The sequence below is a fragment of the Cricetulus griseus genome, chromosome 6 (genome assembly GCF_003668045.3).
Source record: "Cricetulus griseus strain 17A/GY chromosome 6, alternate assembly CriGri-PICRH-1.0, whole genome shotgun sequence".
Taxonomy (NCBI): Eukaryota; Metazoa; Chordata; class Mammalia; order Rodentia; family Cricetidae; genus Cricetulus; species Cricetulus griseus.
In genome coordinates, this window is record NC_048599.1 from 143652832 (window position 1) to 143674958 (window position 22127).

Genomic DNA, 22127 nt, shown 5'->3' on the forward strand with positions numbered 1-22127 from the left:
TAGGGATGAGGCTGTGAGTGCCCTGGGAGGGACTGCCAAAGGTAGAGGGTGAGGCTCCGAGTGTCCTGGGTATCTTGCCTGGGGGAAGAGGGCACCATGGAGCCTCAGGGATGGGCTCGGTCTGAATTGTGTCATCCAGGCCCATTTCCATGTTCACTGGGCCCTCCACCAGAGGGCACAAAAGCTCAGTCTCTTGGTATCAGATACCTGGCTATGCCAGTCTCAGAGGGCTAGGCAGGTAGGCAGGTGACTGGTTTGGTCTGATTCTCATCTCAGTGACAACTATCACTGGGTGACTTTTTGACCACAGCAGCATCTGAGATGGATGTCTCGCCTCAGAGAAAGACTCTGGGGAAGACTGAAGGAAGTGAACGAACTTCCTTGTGTGGCTCCTGGAGCCTTTAGTGTGAATTTTACAGCGACTTCCCAGCTACGCCAGTGCTTTTTTTCTCCAGTGTCCTATGTGACTTGTGCTATCCTGGGCACAGGCAACTGTCAGAGGCTGAGTTAAGGGGTGGCCTCATCAACCCTCATACTTGCTTCTTGTTGCAGCTGCAAATGCCACCCACTCGGCTCCTTGGAGAACAAGTGTCATCCCAAGACTGGTCAGTGCCCCTGCCGACCTGGTGTCACAGGCCAATCCTGTGACAGATGCCAGCTGGGTTTCTTTGGCTTCTCCATCAAGGGCTGCCGAGGTGAGCAGGCTGGATCCTAGCGGGTCATGGTGGGGGCTGAGGTTCTCTGCTAGAGACAACCCGTGAGAAGCAGGTATGGTGGGGGAGATGATGGGTAGATGCTGGTTGGTTTCCTAACCCTGGCCTTGAGAATGTGGAGTGCATGAGTGTGAGGAACTGGGTGTCCTAGTGGCACCTCTAATGCGACCACTGAACTCTTGTATGTCTTTAGACATCATGTCACATGTAAAACACAGTTTTCTCACTGTGCATCTAGTACTTGGCAATACTGGGTCACTGGGAACATTGCAGCAAGTGAGGCTCAAGGTTTGGTTGCCAACTCCAACCATCTAGTCAATCTCTGTCATGGAGCCCCGGTGTCTGTATTTAAGGACATTCAGGGGTTGTAGGAATTTCCAAGAGGGGCATGAGGATTCGGGATGGGAGATGAGTCTGAGGTCATCATCAGGTCCCCAGAGCTGGCTCCTGTCCTCCAGACTGTAGGTGCTCCCCACTGGGTGCTGTCTCATCTCAGTGCCATGAGAACAGTACATGTGTGTGCCGCCCAGGCTTCGTGGGCTACAAGTGTGACCGCTGCCAGGACAACTTCTTCCTCTTGGATGGTGACACAGGGTGCCAGGAGTGTCCCACCTGCTATGCTCTGGTGAAGGAGGAGGTAAGTTGCTATGCTGAGACTTTCCCACCTTCGGGTTCATTTCACACCTCCAGGGAACACCAGCTCCTTGCAATGGACCAGAAACTGCCTGGTCATTCACAGACCTCAAGCCTTACGTTCCCACTGGCCACCTTCTCCTGGATAGCTTCCTCATTCCAATCCACCTAATCTTCACCTGTCCTCCTGTCCTGGATGAGCCAGAGGTGGCTCTTGTCACATCCCTTCCCAGCCTCCCAGGGCCAAGGTCTCATACTCGTATAGCTCTGTGGGGATAGGATGACAGGCAACAGACTGCATTTAAAGCAGGGAGTGGGTAGGATTGAAGTTAGGAGTTGGAGCCTGAGAGACCCCAGGCAGAGGGCATTTTTGTAAACTTTAATGTCCTACTCCAGAATAGATAGTTCAAACCTTCCAACCTTCTGGACACAGTGGGGCTCTGAGAACATATGGTGCTGTAGGACAAAGTGGCATGTCCTGAGCTCCAGCTATGAGCCCACGGGGCAAGCAGGCCAGGCCCGTAAGCAAGGCCATTTTCAGTTCTTCAGGACAGCATGCACTTTGCACCACTAGGTAAATCAAGCTACCACATGGCCTCCTGCTTCCTGGAACACTTTTTCCTTCTAGATGAGCTCACAGTCCATTTGTCATTGAGAAAGGCATGGAAAGTTTAGAGTCTGTCGTTGCACTGGGGACTTTGGATCTAAGGATGGAGTGTTGTGCGATGTTTCACTCTTTTGCCTTTTGGGGGGCTCACCAGCCAGCTCCTAATAACTCACACATGGAGGCTTATTCTTAGTTGTGAATACCCAACCTTAACTTAGCTTGTTGCTTGCAGGCTTTTCTTAACTAATTATTCCCAACTACCTTTTGTCTCTGGGCTTTTATCTTTCTTACTTCTGTATATCTTACTTTCCTTCTTACTCCGTGATTGGCTGGCTAGCTGGCTGGCCCCAGATGTCCTCCTCTCCTTCTTCTTGCTCTTGGTCCTCTTTTTTGTTTCTCCTTCTATTTATTCTCTCTGCCTGACAGCCCTGCCTATCCTTTCCTGCCGTGCTATTGGATGTTCAGCTCTTTATTAGACCATGAGGTGTTTTAGACAGGCAAAGAATCACAGCTTCACTGAGTTAAACAAATGCAGCATAAACAAGTCACACACCTTAAAATAATGTTCTACCACAACGGAGCCTGGGATATGGCCCTCTGCTTAGTGTGGTTGAAAGAGAACTGAGCCATAGCAGACAGTCATGTCATGCCTGGCTGCTGATACACACACCATCTGCCTCTGGCTCCTGAGTCCTGGGATTAAAGGTGTGTGCTACCACTGCCCAGCTTCTAAGGCTGTGGCTAGGTTTGCACTCTGATCCTTTAGGCAAGCTTTATGAAATCATAAATAATATATCACCACAGAAGCCCTATCTTGAAAAACAAAACAAAAACAAACTAACTAAAAATAGCAAAGTGAGTGGTATCTAAACAGGAACAACTTTCAAGGTTGACCTCTGACCTCCAACACATGCATCTCCCCACACAAACATGTACACATATGTACACGTACACTTACACACACCAACTTTCATGGGGTTCCTTTTCTCTCTTTGTCCTTCCCTCAGTAGGGCAAGGGTGTGGCTGGCACGGTGTCAGCAGGTTCTAGGCTGTGAGAAGGGAAGGAGTTGGTGAAGCTGGGCAGGCAAGATGGGTCCTCGGGGTTAGCACTAAGACACTTTGTAGGATTGGAAGGGGAGAACCCGTGGAAGGGCTGGACCAGGCAGAAGCCAAGGGCGACTCCTAGCACCTAGAGATCCCAGCCTCTTACAGTTTTCCTTCCCAACTGTCCCCGACAGGCAGCCAAGCTGAAGGCCAGGCTGATACTGATGGAAGGGTGGTTGCAGGGGTCCGATTGTGGCAGCCCCTGGGGACCACTAGACATTCTGCAGGGAGAAGCCCCTCGGGGGGATGTCTACCAAGATCACCACCTACTTCAAGGTACAGAGAACTGCAGAATGGGAGGCGAGAGAGCTGGTAGAGCCTGGGCTGGTTGGATACTTTGGGAGCTCTACGGATGGTCATGACACTCCACAGGCCTATCCACCTATGTACCTAGCCCATCTATAACAATATTAGCATGGGTCTCTGTTCCCTGCCTCCTGCCCTGCACTGACTAAAAGCTCAAAGCAAACCTGGTCTGGGCTCATTCATTTAACTATTTAACCACACCCTCTGCAAGCCTGGGGCGCTGTTCCAGGTGCTGAACGGGTGGAGTCCTCTGGGGTTTTGGCTCTTGGCCTGTTTGATTGCTGCCATGTTTCCAGGCTGTGTTTGGCACATTGAAAAAAAAATTAGTAATTAAGAAAAGCAGACCTGTCATTAAGCCAGGTGAAATGTGTGACCTTGAGATACAGAAAATTTCCAGAATGTTGAGACTGGGTTGATTACTTTGTACAGCTGTGCTTCAGCAGCTGGCTAAAGGTGACCCAAGTACCAGTGATGAGCCATCAAATGAGGTGGCCCCATGTGAGCCTCAGTGAGATTCACAGCATTGAACTGAGTTGGGGGTCCACTGCCAGCCCAGTGGTTCCAGAGGGCCTGCTTCCAAGTACTTGTTAGTAGCTGATTGGCTACAAGTCCTGATTTGCTTTCTCTGGGCCTCAACCATTGCAGCTGTAATATGAGCAAGTTTCTCCTTTGGTGTAATGGAGGCAGGGATCAGAGTAGCACTCTGGGAGTTGCAGCTGTGTCCAGGCAAATAGAGATCTCAGATGGAAGCCTGGGTAAGGGGACTTTTTTGTGGAATCTCAATCAGTGATGATCGCTGATTCACTGGCTTCCCACAGAGACCCGGGAAGTCTTTCTGGAGCAGCTGGAGGGCCTGGAAGGTGCCATGAAGGCCTCTTGGGAGCAGTTGCAGGTGCTGAGAGGGAGTACCCGCTGTGCCCAGCCTGGAGCTCAGAAGACCTGTGTCCAGCTGACAGAGCTGGGAGAGACATTGCAGTCCTCAGAGGAGGAGGTCCTGCGTGCAGCCTCAGCTCTTTCATTTCTGGTACTGTGGTCTCCTCCAACGCTGCTTCCCCTGGAGCCTGTGTAGGAGTCTTTGCCCCCGCCCTGCTGCTCTTAACCAATTGCCCGTGGTGTGGTCTTGGTGTCACCTTCAGAATGGGCCATACTGAGTCTCCTCTACTAACAGGGAAAGACACTATTTGCAAAAGGCAAATATATCTGAGTAGACAGTGAATACACATGGCAGGCAGTGTCACTGGGTTTCTTGTGTGCGGGAAAGCTGCTCCCCAAGAGCTGGTGTCACGGTTGGCTTTGTGAATTTATAAAATTATTGACACCATTTTATTCTACCCAGTCAGCTAGCCAGCTGTAACCCTTGACCTTCCAGGATGAGCCTCAGTTTCTTCCTCTGTTCTTTAAGGTGAGTCTTCAGGAAGGATCCAGCCCACCCACCAATTGGAGCCATCTGGCATCAGAGGCCCATATCCTTGCCAGTAGGTGAGCCCCGAGGCTTCAGGATGTGGGGGACAATGCCCATACCGTTGACAGTGGGGCCAGGTCTTCTTGGACAGGCTCCAGAGTCAGGGTTAGCCTCTGGGATTTAGGACCCGATGAGCCCAAGAGCTGCTCAGTGTGGAGTAAATGTTGCCAGCACTGGAGGGGGTTGGGTGGAGTGAGGATGAAGATGCAGACATGTGGGGCAAGCTTGCTCAATTGAATGAGCCCACAAGTTTATTAAGATGTAATTCCTGGGGCCTGGGGAAATAAATGGCTTAGTCAGGAAAGTGCTCATCACACAGACGTGAGGACCAGAGTTCAATCCCCAGTTCAAAGCAGGGTGTGGTGGCACTGGCTTGTAATCTCAGCTCTAACGATACAGAGAGGACAATCCTGGGAGCACCTGGCCAGCCAGCTCAGCCTAGGAGAGACCCTGTCTCTCCCCACTGCCCAAGGCAAAAGAGTTTCTCTGTGTAGCCCTGGCTGTCCTGGAACTCAGTCTATAGACCAGGCTGGTCTCAAACTCAGAGATCCACCTGCCTCTGCCTCCCAAGTGCTGGGATTAAAGGTGAGTGTCATCACTACCTGAGAGACTCTGTCTTAAAGAAGGTGAAGCCCAGTAGTGGAGGCTAGCCTGGTCTATAAGAGCGAGTTCCAGGACAGCCGGTGCTATGCAGAGAAACCCTGTCTCAAAGAAAAAAATAAAAATAACCCCCCCCAAAAAAAACAATAACAACAAAACTAAATAAGGTGGAGGGACGGGGAGACGGCTCAGCATTTAAGAGCACTGGCTGCTCTTCCAGAGGAGCGTGGGGTCTATTCTCAGCCCCGCATGGTGACTCACAATCTCCTGTGACTCCAGCTCCAGGCGATCCGATGCCCTCTTCTGGCCTCCACAGGCACTGCACACATGGTGCAATCTAAACATAAAGGCAAAATACTCAAATACATAAAATAAAAAGAAATAAAATCTTGCCAGGTGTGGTAGAATACACCTTTAATCCCAGCATTCAGGAGGCAGAGGCAGGGAGATCTCTGAGTCCAAGGCCAGTCTGACCTACAAAGCAAGTTCCAGGACAGCCTAGGCTACACAGAGAAAACCTATCTCAAAAAAACCATAACAGTAGTATTAATAATAACAATAATGGTAATAATTAACCTTAAATAACCTTAAACAGGGTGGACAGATCCTGAAGCCACCACACCTGAGGTTGACCTCTGACTTCACACACACACACACACACACACACACACACACACACACACACACACACGGGAGGGGATATAACTCATATACTTTGTAGTTCAGTATCTCATTGTATCCTGAGACACATGACTATGAGATGTAAACTTAGAACATTTTTATCATTCCCCAAGTAAACCCTGAATACAGTTTTCATCTTCCCTCATTTCTCTACAACCTCTCCAACCACTCCTAGCAACTAATAATCGACTTTCCATCTCTATGGATTTGCTAATTTAGGACATTTCATGTAGGTGGGATCATAGAACACGTGGCCACCACTTTGGCAAGTTTTCAGGGTTCAATCACGTTATAGCACAGGTCAGTTCTCCATTCCTTTGTATGATTATATAATGATCTAGCATTGGTCATGGGGGCAGTAGTGGTGACACATCTTTGTGTGTACGCAGGCCAGACAGCCTGGGGTGTCATTTCTTAAGTGACATGCAGTTATGGGGGGCTGGAGCTCACCAATTAGGCTAACAGGATGGCCAGCAAGTCCCAAGGCTCCATCTCTCTTCCTTCCTGGGACTGGGATTACAAGTCTATGTCACTGTACCCAGCTTTTTATATGGGTGCTGGAATCAAACTTGGACCTCATGCTTGCAAGGCAAGCATTTTGCTGACTGAGCTGTCTCCCCAACCTTGTGTTTAGGTCATTTTTTCTGCTTCCTGTAGAAAACAACTTATGATCCTAAACACATAGAATCCATAGTAATTTTTATCTTTTAAAAAATTTTAGGTTTATTTATTTTACATGTATGACTATTTGCCTGCAAGTATGTATGTATGTGCATCACACAATTGTCCTCTATTTATTTATTTATGTTTGGGTTTTTTTTGATATTTCAAGACAGCATCTCTCTGTGTAGCCCTGGCTGTTCTGGAACTCTCTCTATAGACCAGGCTGTCTTTGAACTCAGAGATCCACCTGCCTCTTCCTCCCGAGTGCTAGGATTAAAGGTGTGTGCCACCATGCCCAGCACATTTTCCTCCTTTAAAAAAACAACATATTTATTGGGGGCTGGAGTGATGGCTCAGTGGTTAAGAGCACACATTGCTCTTCCAGAGGACCTGAGTTCAGATCCTACCACCCACATTGGGTAGCTCACAACCTCCTGTAACTCCAGCCCTAAGGAATCTGACTCCCTCTTCTCCACCTCTGAGGGCACCTGAACTCACATGCACACAGACACACATGCATGCTTATAACTTAAAAATAAATAAGAAACATTAAAGCACATAATAAACCCACCCATGGGTGCTAGAAGGTGTAGGATCCATGGAGTTGGAGTCTCAGGCAGGTGTGAGCAGACCCATGGGCCCATGGGCCCTGAGAACTGAACTCTGTGTTGTGCAAGAGCCATTTCTCTAAGCCCAGTTTCCCTCTTCAGCTTGAGGGACTAAACTCATTTTAGAGATGAGGAGACAGATGCAGAGAATCCATTGACTCACTCACGGACACACTGCTTGGAAGTGACAGAGCCAGGGCTCAATCCCAGGCTGGCTTGTCCACTCTTGCTGTGATGTCCATTTGAGAGGCCGTGTGGTGAAAGGCCTGGGCTAGTCCTTGTGCCAGGACCACAGGTGTAACTGACGTGTGACGGGGGCACTGTCACTAATGCTGCAGAGGCAGATGGGTGGAGAGTAGTCTGTCCTGCCAGAGACCCATGAAGCAGGAATCTGGGCACCACCACCTCTGTGTGTGCTCTTAGTGACTCCTATGCCAATTCACATAGTCACAGGGACACAGCCACCAAGATCGAAGCCGCTGCACGAAGAGCCCTGCTTGCCTCCAACACCAGCCATGAGTGCCTGTGGGACCTGCTGAGAGGGAGGGAGGCCTTGGCAGCCCAGCAGGAACTGGAGGACAGGTAAGGCATCCACAGGTGTGTGGAAAACCTTGGGCTCAGCTTCCAGGAGCCCATAGGAACCAGCCAGAGGCCACTGCTTACAGAACCAGCTCGCTGGGCCTACGCTTTTCAGAGTGTCTTGTAGGAGTGAGGCTGTGACAGAAGAGGTAGACAAAAACTGAACCCCAGGGTAGCTGATCTCTGTCCCTGCACCATTTCCTGAGTGTGTTCTGTCAGGTGCAGGGTGGCATCTTGGCTCTCTTGTTGCTGCTCCCTGGTACAGCTTCCTTCCTTGCCTCTGGAGGCCAGGCATCTGGGCATCTCTGTTCAGCCTTGAGCTAGACGGCATGGTAGAATGAAGTCATGTGGCCCACTTCCTAGAGCTGACTGCTATATAGCAGTCACTCAGCTCAAGGGGTCTCCATTTGTCAGTGGAGAGTAACACACAGTGTTAATTATCCTTCTTGCTGTGACAAACTACCCAGTACGATTTAAAGGACAGGTTCATTCTGCTCACAGATTGAGAGATTCTTTTGCCATGGTGAGGGAGACATTGCTCCTGGGGCTTGGGTTACAGCCTGTGCCCCAACAAAGCCAGGTTCAGCCACCTATCCTTGCTAAGCCAATTAAAAGTCTACAATAATAATGAAAAGCAGAAAAAAAAGATTTATCAATGTGGCTACACTGGAAAGAGGGACAAAGATATCTAGCAGGGAACTCCTCACTGTCCCCGTCAGTCCATCTTTGGGTCCTAATGAGAGGATAATGTTTAATCACTCCTGGTCAAGGTGTGGCCCTGTCCATCATTGTTCCAGCTCCTTTTCCTTTTCCTTTGATCTTTGGGGGGAAAAGATCCCCCTCTGGCTGGTTCGGGCTGTAGGCTCTCCCTTCTGCATGGTTTGGGCTGTAGGCTCTTCCCTCTGGATGGTTCAGACTGTAGACTTGCTCCTCTCCAAGCACTGGACTCCTGAGGGAATTCTTATTCCTGGGGCCCACAGCTTCAGTAGTCTGATAATAAAGTGAGGGACATGACAGGCTCAGAATATCTTCATCTCTGTTGGGCCACACATAACATGACTTCACGCAGGAAAGACAATGGGGGCAGGAACAGGAAGTGGGTCACATTGCATCTATAGTCAAGAAGCAGAGAGTGAACAGGAAGTGGGTCAGGCTATAAAGCCCCAAGGCCCTCCCCTGAGTGACCTACTTCTTCCAGCAAGGTTCCATTTACTAGAGATTCCACAAACTTTCCAATGCCACTACCTGAGGATTAAGTGTTCAAACACATGAGCTTATGGGGGTTATTTCACATGCAAACAGGAACATATGCCACAGGTCAGCAGCAAGGACATGGTCAATCAAGATCACAGCCCAGGCAGCTGTCCTTCCATCCCAGGGAGCTTCCTCTGCAGCTTTCCAAGACGACACAAAGGTCTGCACAATGTGTGATTCTCGGGTGCACAGTAGCCTGGAGCCTGGGCTAAGTGGTGTGCCCAAACTGAATAAGGAGATTGGAGAGATGGCTCAGCTGTCAAGAGCACTTAGTGCTCTTGTAGAGAACCCAAGTTCAGTTTCCAGCACCCACATTAGGTGGCTCACAACTGCCTGTAACTCCAGCTCCAGGGGATATGATACTTCTTGCTTCCCTGGATGTCTGAACTCACAGGCAAGCAAACACACACACACACACACACACACACACACACACACACACACACACACCCTGAAAGCTGACGATCATAGCCATTTTTCCAGGCCAGCTACTAGGTCCTGACCTGCACAGGTTGAGTCTGCCAGGAGATGGGAGAGGGCTTTTCAGGTTAACACCTCCAGCCAGAAGCTTTGATAGAGATGGAGAGGGGTGTCCAACACCTGTTCTGTTCTATGGCTCATCCTGATCTCTTTCCTCCCAGGTACCAGGAGGTGCAGGCAGCACACACTGCCCTCGGCACAGCTGTGGCAGAGGTGCTGCCCAAAGCTAAGAGGGCACTGACCACTGTGAAGCAAGTCACTGGTGACGCTGCCCTACGTCTGTTGTCACTGGTCACCCCTGGAGCAATGGTCAGTCCAGTGTCCGTGGAGTTCCTCATGGGGTGGTGGCGAAGGTTCTAGATTATGGAGAAACCAGAGAGCCAGGCAGAGGTGGGCAGGGCTTCTTGTTAGCTGGGAAGTGGCCTACTGAAACAGGCAGGGCTCATCCAGTCTTCCACTCCAAGGCTGGAACCGTGACATGAACAAGGACATCAGAGGAATGGGGGCGATACACATCCCAGTTCCTATGCCAACAGTGACCTTGACCAAGGATTTCCCTCCTTGAGTTTCAGCCGCCTGTGACCCTCTGTCTTGCAGAATCAGCCTCCTCTAGCTAAATTTTATAGGTGGGAGCTGGAGGGGATCTAGTGAGTCCTTCATTCGACACTCTTCACGACTCCACACCCTGCCCATTTTGTCTATTGGGTTATCCTGAGATCTCCAGCCTCAGAAACCCAGCTTTACCAGAACGCTAAGCTGGCTCTTCATGCAGCTCACGGGGAGAGTGTGTGTCAGGCATGCTCAAGGTTCTAGGTTCCACCCTCAACATCAAGGAAATCTATCCAAATGCATTTGGGACACAGGCTGCCTGAGGCTACTGCCTCATGGTTTCCCCTGCTCTCCTCAGATACCAATGAGGGCTTGGAATCAAACCCAGTTCTGCCTTTCTAGCATCTGGAACACTGCATTCTGAAGCATGTGGGTGGTGGAAGAACTGTGGACCTAGGGAGGGGACTTCACCTTGCAAGGAAGAAAGGCAGTCATACCTGTGGGTCAGAACAATTAGCTGGAGTTGCAGAGCTAGAAATTGGTGGTGCTGTGGTCTGAGCCTCCAGTGACAGGTTCCCCCAGCCTGGTGGCTCTGCAACCCCTCCTTCTGCCACTGCCCTGCTCCTGAGGTATCTGAAGTTCCTGGGACAGCAGAAAGCACTCTGCGACCAGGGTTCAAGCTCCAGTTCTGGCTGGTCCCCAGTGCAGCAGGGCACAGGCTGACCCTCGGCACAACAGGGCACTTTTCCCTGGACAGAGGATCTGGTTCTCAGCCAGACCTGAGCCCACCATCTCCTTGCACCTTCAGAACTCCCAAGCCAGAAATCTGGACTGGAAAGTGAAGGCCCTGGAGCAGAAGCTGGCTCAGAAGGAGTGCCAGGCAGTCCAGGCTGTAGGAGCCCTGCAGGCGGAGGCTGGGGCAGCCCTGAAGAAAATGGAGCCCTTCATGCAGGTCAGTTTTGAATCTGGAACTTGGAAGAGGGAGGGGCTGCCCCCAAGGAAACATGGGGTATGGGGGTGCAAAGATGGAAAATAACATTTACAAAACACTTTCAAGTTCTAGTGCCTCCCTCAAAATGCCTGAGAGTTTTAAAGGTGCCAAGCCAAAGGGAGGGAAGTCTGCTTGCTTAGAAGAGAGTAAAGAGGTAGAGGGAAAGAGGATGGACAGACAAACAGGTAGGCAGGTGGATGATAGAAGCCGTATCCATGCACTCTCTCGGGGTTAGTCACAAGTGAATGGCTCTTGTGTCTCCTCCTTCCTTCTGCCCTTAGACACCCCGAGTTCAGAGGCACCCACTCTGAGCAGCCCATGGGACTCAAAGTCACGGAGCCTGGTGTTCAGCCCAGAGAGATAGCACTAAATCAGGGTGTCTTAGAATGACGGTTTAACTAGAACCATCCTGCTAACATAGAGAAGACTCATTTAGAAATAACTGCATTTTTCTTGGGGGATAATTTCAGGCTTATGGGGAGGTTCTATGGACAGCACCCAAAGTTCTCACACCCTTCCCACAGGGCCATTTGATGTTGGTGTTTTAGCCAGCCACAGGGCAGGTACCAAACTCAGGAGAGCAACATACCACCACCACCCAGGGACCCAGCTCACTGACCTGACTCAGAACCCCCACAATGGTGGTAATGGCTTCCCCAGAGGCCCCTCAGCTTCCACACAAACCCAGGAGACAAGGAAATATTTTTGAGGAAAAAGGACATACCAGAGGATTGGACCCAGGGCCTAGCACGTACCTAGGTGAGCCTTGCTGTATTGAGACCCCACTTAGTGTCCTCTGACCTGATCCACACTCCCATCTAGAGTGAGGAAGCCAGGAAGGGAGGCAGCCTTCACAGCCCTTCTGGGAGCTGAGCCCTGTGAAGGCTAGACCCCCCACCACCTGCAGATGCTCCACTCCCCAAAACCCTCAGAGCCCTGCCTCCCCCCTACCCTGCTCCCCCAGCCTCAGGAGCTTCCCTGGTCCTTCAAGCCTATGTTGTTGTTTATTTGTAGCAAATCATACAAGAAACCATTTTTGTTTTCAGCCTCAAACATTTTATTACTGAGATTCCACTTAGGAACTTCCAGCAGCAGCAAGTTAAATAAATATTTATCTATGCCAAGAAGACACAGTGAAACATAAAGCTTGCTTTAAGTGCCCCACCACCCAGGCCTATGCCCCCTCACCCGGATAAAGCTTTATATTTGAGCTGTACAAACACACTTTAGAGTTTGGAAATGAAAACATACTTCCACCTCATGGGACAATTTTCCAGGTTTCAGTGACATTTAACACATTCACCTTGCTGTCCCACCTTCTCCTCTCTAGATCTTGAACATTTCATTCCTCCTGAAGTAACCGCAGGAGCCTGTACCTTAGGCAGTGCCTCCACTCCTCCTGAACACCCTTCCACTCTGTCTCTACTCATGTGAGAGCCCATGCCATGGAACACCTGTGACAGTCAGAGGACAACTCTCTGAGTTTTTACTTTTTTCTGACATGTGGGTCCTGAGGATCCAACTCTGATTTGTCAGCCCTGGCCGCAAACGCCTTTACCCACTGAGCCATCTTGCAGGCCCTGTGCTCTTTAACCTGGACACTCACAGGAACCAAGTTCCCTTTTATTTTTTATCATACATTTATTTAATTGTGTCTCTGTGCATGGGTGGGGGCACACATTTACTTCAACGTGAGTTCGGAGGTCAGAGGACAACTGTGGAAGCCTGTTCTCTCTTCTGCCATGTGAGTCCCAGAGACTGAATTCAGATCTTCAGGCTTGGAGACAAATGCCTTTACCCACTGAGCCATCTAGCCAGCCCAAGTTCTTTCTTTAAAAAAACTTCTTATTTGCATATATTAATTACACCTAACAGGTGTTTCATTATGACAACTTCATGCATGTGACACGATTATTTCAATCATATTTCCCGTTACCCGCTCCTGACTTATCTTCCCATCTAGTTAGCTTACAGTCTACTTTTGTGTCTTTTTGGTAAGTCAATGCATTTTACGAGGGTTGCTTGCAGTCACATGGGTGAGAATTTATTTACAGAGTATGACTTCGGTCTTAGTTACTGCTCTATTACTATGAAGAGACATATGATCAGGCAACTTATAAGAGAAAGCATTTAGGCCAGGCATCGGTGGCACACACCTTTAATCCCAGCACTCAGGAGACAGAGGCAGGCGGATCTCTGTGAGTTCGAGGCCAACCTGGTCTACAGAGCAAGTGCCAGGATAGGCTCCAAATCTACACAGAGAAACCCTGTCTTGAAAAACAAAAAAACAAAACAAAACAAAAAAACATTTAATAGAAGCTGGCTTACAGTTTTGAGGGTTTTGTGGGTTAGTTCATTACCATCATGGCAGGAAGCTTGGTGGCAGGCAGGAATGGTGTTAGAGAAGTAGCTGAGAGCTTACACCTTGATCCACAGGCTGGAAGCAGAGAGAGGGCAAGAGTTTATTATTAGGGGCTTTTGAAAGCTCAAAGCCCACCCCCAGGAACACCTCCTCCAATAAGGCCACACCTCCTAATCCTTCTGAAACGATTTCACCAACTGGGGACCAAGCATTCAAATATGCAAACCTATGGGGAACATTCTCATTCAAACCACCACACATGTGGGTACCACAGCAGTGTCTACACTACTCAAGAAAATGTCTCCTTCCTCCATTAATCATTAGCTAGGTATAAATCCATAGGGAGGAGCTGGACCTTGTGACACCACCCCATAACAGAATGCTACTGTTGAGGTCCCTAAAACATGCAGATTTTACACAGGTAGTCATAGCTGCCCTGAGTTCAAGAATTCCAAGTTCATGCTATGCCATGAAGTCAGCTTCCTGTGACTCTTACATTCTTTGTGTCTTCTCTTGCACAATCAAACCTGAATTCTTTACTGTGTAGTCACATCTGGTGGCCATGGGGGGAAACTGATGGCTCTTCTGTTAGAGAAGCTGTTTAATAGCTACAGGCTGACGTCGCATTAGGGACTGAAATATGTGGTTGTCTTTGGCTGTGGTTTTCTGGTCATCCTCCAGGCTTCTGAAGATGGGGTTTTCTTGAGACTGATTTGGGGCTTGGCATCCATATAACCAGGGCTCCTAGAATCGGGATAAATCTCCATTTGGGGTCATTCTGAGGTTTGGGGCCTAGCCTGTCCATCTGAGGCCCATTGACCTGTCTCCAGGCAGCCCCTGCCTTTCTTCTCCTTGCAGCTACGCTACAAGACCACAGCTGCCCTGACACAGGCTTCGTCATCTGTCCAAGCTGCCACACTGACCGTCATAGGAGCCACGACTCTGCTAGCTGACCTCGAGGGTACGTGTGTCCTGCTGAGCCCCGAGGGTCTGTACAAGCCTACTTGCCTACTTGCCTACAGCCTACTTGCCTCAGCCAGGGATGCCTGGCTACAGGGAACCACATCTAGCTTTGTGGACTTAAGCCGGGTAGACCATTCCATCTGCTGAATCTCAAGACTTCCATGCTGTTTTTCTCTTCGTGTCTCACATACCACTCATTGGGTACTAGCCTCTGTAGGCCACACCAACTAGCTCCCAGCATTATCAGACCAAACACAGAGTTCCTCAGGGACTCTGAGAAAATAATCTGTTGTCACTGACAGGGATCAGGAGGGATCAGGAGGATCGAGCTGTCTGAAGTATTCAAGGTTCCAAGTCCCATCTTCAGCACAGGTAGAAAGCAAAACCAGGGCGAGGGTATGAGTCAGCTGATAGAATGCTTGCTGAGTGTGCATAAGGTCCTGTGTTAGACCCCCAACACCAAATAAATCAGGCATGGTGGTGCACACCTGTGATCTCCACACTCAGGAGGATCAGAAGTTCAAGTTCATGGCTACATAGTGAGTTTGAGAGTATCGTGAAATACATGAGACCCTGACCAAAAATAAAAAAATAAAATAAAAAACAAACCAAAACAAACAAAACAAAACCCCCAAATGGCTGGATGGTGGGTCACACTTGTATTCCTAGCAGTAGATAAGCTGAGGTGGGAAGAGTGGGCCAGCCTGGTCTACCATAGTAAGTTCTAAGGCAGCTTGAGCTTTTGAATGAAATTCTGTATCAAAATGCTCCAAACCAAACAAAACTCAAAACTATGTGGTTTTGTTTAGAGTGGGCTAGCTTTGACTGCCCAAACTTCTGAAACTTTAAGAAAATGAAGTTATACTGAGTGTGATGGCATAGGCCTTTAATCCCAGCACTTGGGAGACAGAGACGGGCAGATCTCCAAGTTCAAGGCCAGCCTGGTCTACAGAGCAGGTTCCAGGACAGCCAGGGCTACCCAGAAACCCTGTGTCAAGAGAGAGAGAGAGAGAGAGAGAGAGAGAGAGAGGGAGGAAGGAAGAGAAGGGGAAAGGGAAGGGGAAGGGGGGAGGAGGAGGTGCAGAGAATGGGGAGGAAGGGGAGAGGGAGGAGGAAGGGAGGGAAGGGAGAATCCAAGTGGCTTGCTTCACAGGTGAGCAGACAGAAAATCCATCATTCATCCATCCTTGAGTCAGAGCTGAGCACTGTATCTCTCTACCTCAAGGTCCACCATCTTCGAGCCAGAGAGAAGCCTTTGTGGTTCTTTGTCCATGCCACCTAGCACCTTCTCTCCATCCTTGTCCCTGCAGCAGACTGGAGATATATTAGCTCAGTGGTGTCAGGGTGGGGCATGTTTTCTAGTCTCCTTGGGGACTGGAGTCCTGGTCACTCACTCACTGGGGCCTCCTATGAAAAGGGCGTGGCTGTGTGCATGCTTATACAACACATTTAGAAAAATGTGTTATGTAATGTCGTGTGTTATTTTAGGGGGCATCAGAATGGTGGAAGGTGGGTTGTAAGCCACCAATGGCTCAGTGCCCTCAGCTTCCTTCTCTACAGTGAGATGCACATGGCCTCCCAGGTGTTACCTTCTCCTTGTTGAGAACAAGGCTTTGCATGTGCTGGGTGGAAATTTGTCCCTGATTCTGCTCCAGAACCCAAAAGATTAACTTCAAACCTCAAGCCCAGGCCCTTTCCACCCTTTCCCAGAACAGTCTAGAGGCTGTGACCACCATGTGATATGACTTTAATAGAGATCACAATAGAGACACCATCGTAGCATATTTGTCTTCGCATTTGCTGAGGGCAGTGTCTCACTCCTCTTGTTATTCCCTGGGGTTGCCTTGAGAAGGGGACACACAGATCTCTGCTCCCATTGTCCAAAATCCTGGGGCTGGTCAAGTCACCACCTGGCAGGCTCTCCAGTATGAGTGTGCTCCTCCTGCCTCAGCCTTGGCCTGTTTTGCAGGAACAAAGCAGAGGTTTCCTCTGCCCAAGGAGCAGGAGGTGCTGAGAAGGAGAGCAGGCAGCATCAGGGCCAGGCTCCTGGAGCACTCGAAGAGGAAGACCAAGCAGGCAGAGAGGATGCTGGGAAATGCTGCAGCTCTCTCCTCCAGCGCCAAGAAGAAAAGCAAAGAAGCAGAACTGATGTCCAAGGACAACGCCAAGGTCAGGTTCACGACAACAGCCTTGTTGACAACAGCTCTCTGGCCCTCTGTGCTGACTGCTGTGGCTCTCAGCTCAGGCATTCATGTGGGTGACCTCACTGACTCCTCAAGGAAAAGGAGTCACTGGTGGGCCTGTGAGAATGTGGAGCCTCTAGACTGAGCCAAGTTCAAAGCTTAAGTCATATGACCAGGACTCACACCTGGGCCCAGTGGGATGTTGTCTAAACTTGTAGGTTTTTCTTTGTTGTTGCTGGATTTCTTTTATTTCATTTTGTTTACCTTTTTATATAATTTTAAGTTGTTCTATTTTATGTGTACAATGTTTTATATGTATGTGTACTACGTACATGCCTGGTGTGGGCAGAAGTTAGGATACCCTGGCTGTGAGTGACTATGTGGGTGCCAGGAACTGAACCAGGTCCACTGCAAGAGCAACAACTGCTCTTAACTGCTGAGCCATCTCTCCAACCCCCACTTTTTAATTTTTTACAGTCTCATGTTTTTATCCTAGGCTAGCCTTGAAGTCACTGTATAGCTGAGGGTGACCTTGAACTTTTGATTCTTTTATCCTCTACTAAAGATCAAACCCAGGGCCTCATGCATTGAGGCAAACACGTGTCTGAGCCACATTCCCTATCCCCCACACTTTCTTTACCTGGGGCCAAATTCTAATCTCTCTCTCTCACTCTCTCTCTCTCTCTCTCTCTCTCTCTCTCTCTCTCTCTCTCTCTGTGTGTGTGTGTGTGTGTGTGTGTGTGTGTGTGTGTGTGTGTGTGTTCCTCAGATCAAGTGCTCACACCCAATCTTCATGGTTGCCTAAATTTCTGAAGGACTGGCCTGCAACTAGGAGTTCCAGGTGCAGTTTCTTGTCCCATTGCTCAGACTTTGGGCAGCTCCTTCTCCCCATCCCTTGCCCTTTATTTCTCCATATATAAAATAGGTGGAATTTCTCCACTAAGGAGGAGTGATCAGTTTGTAGGAATTTGTACTGAAAATACACCCTGTCTCTAGTGCAAGCCTATTGATTGTGGGAATGAATGAATGAGCGGATGTTCTAGGTTATGTGGGTGGGTGTTCTAGGTTGTGTGGGTGGGTGCTCTAGGTTATGTGGGTGGGTGCTCTAGGCTATGAAGTAGACTGCTTGGCATCATGTCATAAGAACTCTTGTCCAAGCCAAACCTGGTGGTATAAGCCTATATTCCAGCTACTTTGAAGGCTGAGGCAAGAGGATTACAAATCCAAGGCTATCCTGGGTAGCTTAGTAAACCCCTATTTCAAAATATAAGAACTGGTCATGACATGTAGATCAATCATAGAGTGTCTACCTAACAAGTGAGGCTCTGGGTTCCAACTTCAGTCCCGAAGAGGAAAACCAAAGAACAAAGCTCTTCTTTCCCAGGGGGTTTATTCTTTCCTCCCCTGCTGTCCTGCAGCTGGCCAAAGCTTTGCTGAGGGAGGGGAAGCAGGGCCACCGTCGTGCCAGTAGACTCGCCAGTCAGACCCAGGCCACACTCCGCCAGGCTTCTCGGCTAGTACTAACCTCAGAAGAGCGCAAACAGGAACTGGAGGAGGCTAAGCAGGTGGGTGTCCCCAGCCCTCACGCCATCCCCTATGCCCAGTGTCCCCAGTGTCTTAGTTAGGGTCACCACTGCTGTGACAAAATACCATGACCAAAAGCAACCTGGGAAGGAAAGGATTTATTCCATGTATATTTCCAGATAACAGTCCATCACTGACAGAAGTCAGGGTAGGAACTCAAACAGGGTAGAAACTCAGAAGTAGGAGCTGATGCAGAGACAGTGGAGAAGTGCTGCTTCCTGGCTTGCTCCTCCTGATTTCCTCAGCCTGCTTTCTTATAGCAACCAGGACCACTATCCCAGGGATGTCACCACTCACCATGCCTGGGCCCTCTCTGTCAATTACTAATTAAGAAAGTGCCCTACAGTCTTGCCTATGGCCTGGTCCTATGGAGGCATCTTCTCAGTTAAGGTTCCCTCATCTCAGATGACTTTAGCTTGTTTTAAGTTGACATAAAACTAGCCAGAACTCCCAGTCAACCCAGGGAGCCACTAAGATGTTTTTTCTGGCCAAGGTGGCCTCTGGGCTGAGCACAGTGGAGCGCCAGATCCAAGAATCTCGAGGCTCTTTGGTGAAGGACGTCAAGGTCCTGTCAGAGCTGCTCACCAAGCTGGGTAAGGAGACCCCAAGGCAAGTCCCTGGGGGCAGTCACAGGAAACATTGGTCCTTGTCTTAAAATCCATAGCTTCCACTCTACCCTGTCACCTATCACAGGCTTTGTAGCCATGCAGGCCCTGTGTAGGGTGGGGTGGGTGTCTGGAATTGAATTCACTGTGTCTCCAGGGGCACAAGGGACTATATCTGCTTCCTCTAGACTGGTGAGTATGGGGTGGGTCGGGGGAACAGAAAACTCACTATGTTTCCTTGGAGTCCTGATGGCTGACTTACCAGTTAGAGAATAGACAGAATGACAGAAAAGCAAGGGGCACATTGGTGAATAGGACTTGATTCTGACTCTGTCCCTTCCTGGGTGGTGGAACTTTGGGCATGCCACTCGACTTCTGAGCTGGTTTGTCCACCTATGAAGCAAGAGTGAAAGCAGGCAACTTAGAAAGCACATATCTGGGGAGAAGTCAGCAGACACTGGTTCACAGGAAGGAGGGAAAATGCCACATGAAGCCAGGTGGGACAGCGCACCATCATCAGCCTAGGCCTTGAGAAGCTAGGGCAGAAGGATAGGATCAAGTTCTAGGTCAGCGCTGGGTACATAGTGGATGCCATGCCTCAAGAAAGAAAGAATGTGGGGAGAAGAGCTGGCTCAGCTGTTAAAACCCACTGACCTGCTCTTCTAGAGGATCCGAGTTCAGTCCCAGCACCCATGTCAGCAGTTCACAACATTCTGTAACTCCAGCTCCGGGGGATCCAATACCCTCTTCTGGCTTCTATGGGCACCCTCATACATTCATGTAGGCATAAACACTTAAAAACAAAACACATCTTTAAAATAAAAGAAGGAATGAAAAGGAAAACTCTGGACAGGCTTTAGCAAAGAGGACTTATATATGAATGGCTTGGGCCCTATGGATGAAGAGTTGGTAGCCACTGGCTTGGATGACCAGGACAATGGTCAGAGAGGTTGGGCTGAAATTAACAGCATTTATTTTTAAAAACTATGCTAAGATATACATAACATAAAATGTACTTTGCAAACATTAAACATGTATGCTTTAACAGTATACTTTTTGTTTTGTTTTTGCCTCTTTCTTTCTTTCTTTCTTTCTTTCTTTCTTTCTTCCTTCCTTCCTTTCTTTCTTTCTTGTTTTTTTTTGAGACATGGTTTCTCTGTGTAACAGCCCTGGCTGTCCCGAAATTCACTCTGCAGACCAGGCTGGCCTTGAACCCACAGAGATCTGCCTGCCTCTGCCTCCCAAGTGCTGGGATTAAAGGCGATGCCACCACTTCCCAGCTAGGTACATGTTTTGATGACTGTTAGTCAGCCTTGTTGCTGTGATGAACTTCCTGAGGCAATCAATTTAAGAGGAGGAAAGACATGAGTTAGGAATGTGGCTCAGTGGTAGAGTGTTCATCTACCAGGCACAAAGTCCTAGGGCCCATCCTTGGCACCACAAGAGAGGATGCAGGGAGAGGAGGGGATAAAGGTTTGCTTTGGCTTTGGGTTTGAGTCCATGAGCTTTGAGACTTCGGCAGCTCAGTGCTTCCTGGAAGCAGCACACATGGAGGAGGCCAGGTCACGTCACCATGGTCAAGAAGGAGCAGAAGTGCTAATATCCTGGTCAGGGCACATTCCTGGTGACCTAGCTTCCTTCCACTAGCACCCACCTGCGAAGGAGTCCACCACCTCCTTCTCATGCCACAGAGCCTGGGCCTCTGTCATTAAACAATCACATTGTTGTGTCCCCATCACCACGATCTACCTCAAGGACTTTCCTAATTGTCCAAAGAGAAATAGCCCATTAAACACGGACTCCCCACACCATTCCCTGTGTCTGCCTCCTTTCTATATGGCTGTGGCCCATCTCCCTCTGCTCCCCAGTACTGGCATTAAAGGCACGTGTGTAGATCAGACTGGCCTCTAGCTCACAGAAATCAGCCTGCCTCTGTTTTCGGGTACTAGATTAAAAGACCACTGCACCTAGCTTACATTTATTTTCCTTTACTCATTTATTTTGTGTGCTTGCATGTGAGCTTGTCGTGGCAAGCAGATGGAGGTCAAGGGACAACTGTGGGATTGAACTCAGGTCATTAGTCTTGGTGGCAAGCACCCTTTCTCCATGAATGACCCCTCTGCCTCATATTTTGAGATAGGGTCTCACTGAACCTGGAGCTCATAGATTTGGCTAGGCTAGTTTGCCTGAGCTTCCAGTTCCAGGGATCCTCTTGACTCTCCCATATGCAAGCGCCATGATACGAATACACACACACACACACACACACACACACACTAAATGAATAAACATAATAAAAAAATTTAAATGATGCAGTCCCTAAGGACTGCCACCTTAGGAAGTTAGGATTCCATCAATGGATAAATCCACTGATGGAGTAAGGGTTTCCATGATCCAATCTCCTCTTGATGCTGGGATCCATCATCTGGGGACCAAGCTTTCAACACATGAGCATTTTAGGAGGCACTTTATCTGTAAAACAGCCCTCCTCTGCCCCTTCGTGCCCTCAGACCCAGGATTCTTTGCTTGGGAAGTTCAGAAGAACCTGGAAGGATTAGAAACCACTTGAGGTCAGGCAGTGGTGATGCAAGCCTTTAGGCCCAGCCCTGCGGGGGGTGGGGGGGCACAGAGACAGGTGGATGATCACTGTAAGTTTGAGACCAAATTGGCCTACAAAGGGAGTTTCAGGACAGGCAGGGCTACACAGAGAAACCCTGCCTCAAAAAACCAATAACAAACAAAGAAACAAGCAAAAAGAAATCACTTGGGGCTGACTTCTACCCTGTCATCCTCCAATCCAGTTGAGCTCCATTTTTCTGTTGAATGTCATACTTGATGACAAGGTGACACAGGGACCTTGGACTCCAAGCCACTGTCACCACACTGCATTCCTGTATGAGCACCTGGCCCCACTCCTTGTCTTTTAGAGAGGCTCATTCCTACTAAGTGGAAGGAATTCATGAGGGGCCAGGGTGAGGGTCACTGCCTGTCCTGAGGCCTACTGCCCTTCCTACCCCATGTGGCCCTGGCCCATCTGAACCTGGATACCCTCTGTCTACTCTGTGAGCCCATTTGACCAGAGCACAGTGGTATTTACAAATGTGTGCTGACATTAGAGCCAGCATGGATCCTGGGACTTCTCTCCCACAGTTTTGTAAATGAGGAAACAGGTTTCAGAGGCCTTTAAAAAAAACTTTTTT

At 49.2% G+C, this 22127-nt stretch overlaps 1 protein-coding gene across 1 annotated transcript in view; it reads left to right on the forward strand.

Moving 5' to 3' along the window:
• Lamc3 (laminin subunit gamma 3) overlaps window positions 1-22127 on the forward strand; it is a 58904-nt gene that overhangs the window by 34755 nt on the left and 2022 nt on the right. The window contains exons 16-27 of the mRNA XM_027423866.2: window positions 553-695; window positions 1172-1350; window positions 3192-3333; window positions 4182-4387; window positions 4766-4842; window positions 7825-7959; window positions 9852-9999; window positions 11048-11191; window positions 14451-14553; window positions 16525-16724; window positions 18157-18303; window positions 18816-18915. Coding sequence (XP_027279667.1) covers window positions 553-695; window positions 1172-1350; window positions 3192-3333; window positions 4182-4387; window positions 4766-4842; window positions 7825-7959; window positions 9852-9999; window positions 11048-11191; window positions 14451-14553; window positions 16525-16724; window positions 18157-18303; window positions 18816-18915 — 1724 coding nt within the window. The remainder of the gene's footprint in view (window positions 1-552; window positions 696-1171; window positions 1351-3191; window positions 3334-4181; window positions 4388-4765; window positions 4843-7824; window positions 7960-9851; window positions 10000-11047; window positions 11192-14450; window positions 14554-16524; window positions 16725-18156; window positions 18304-18815; window positions 18916-22127) is intronic.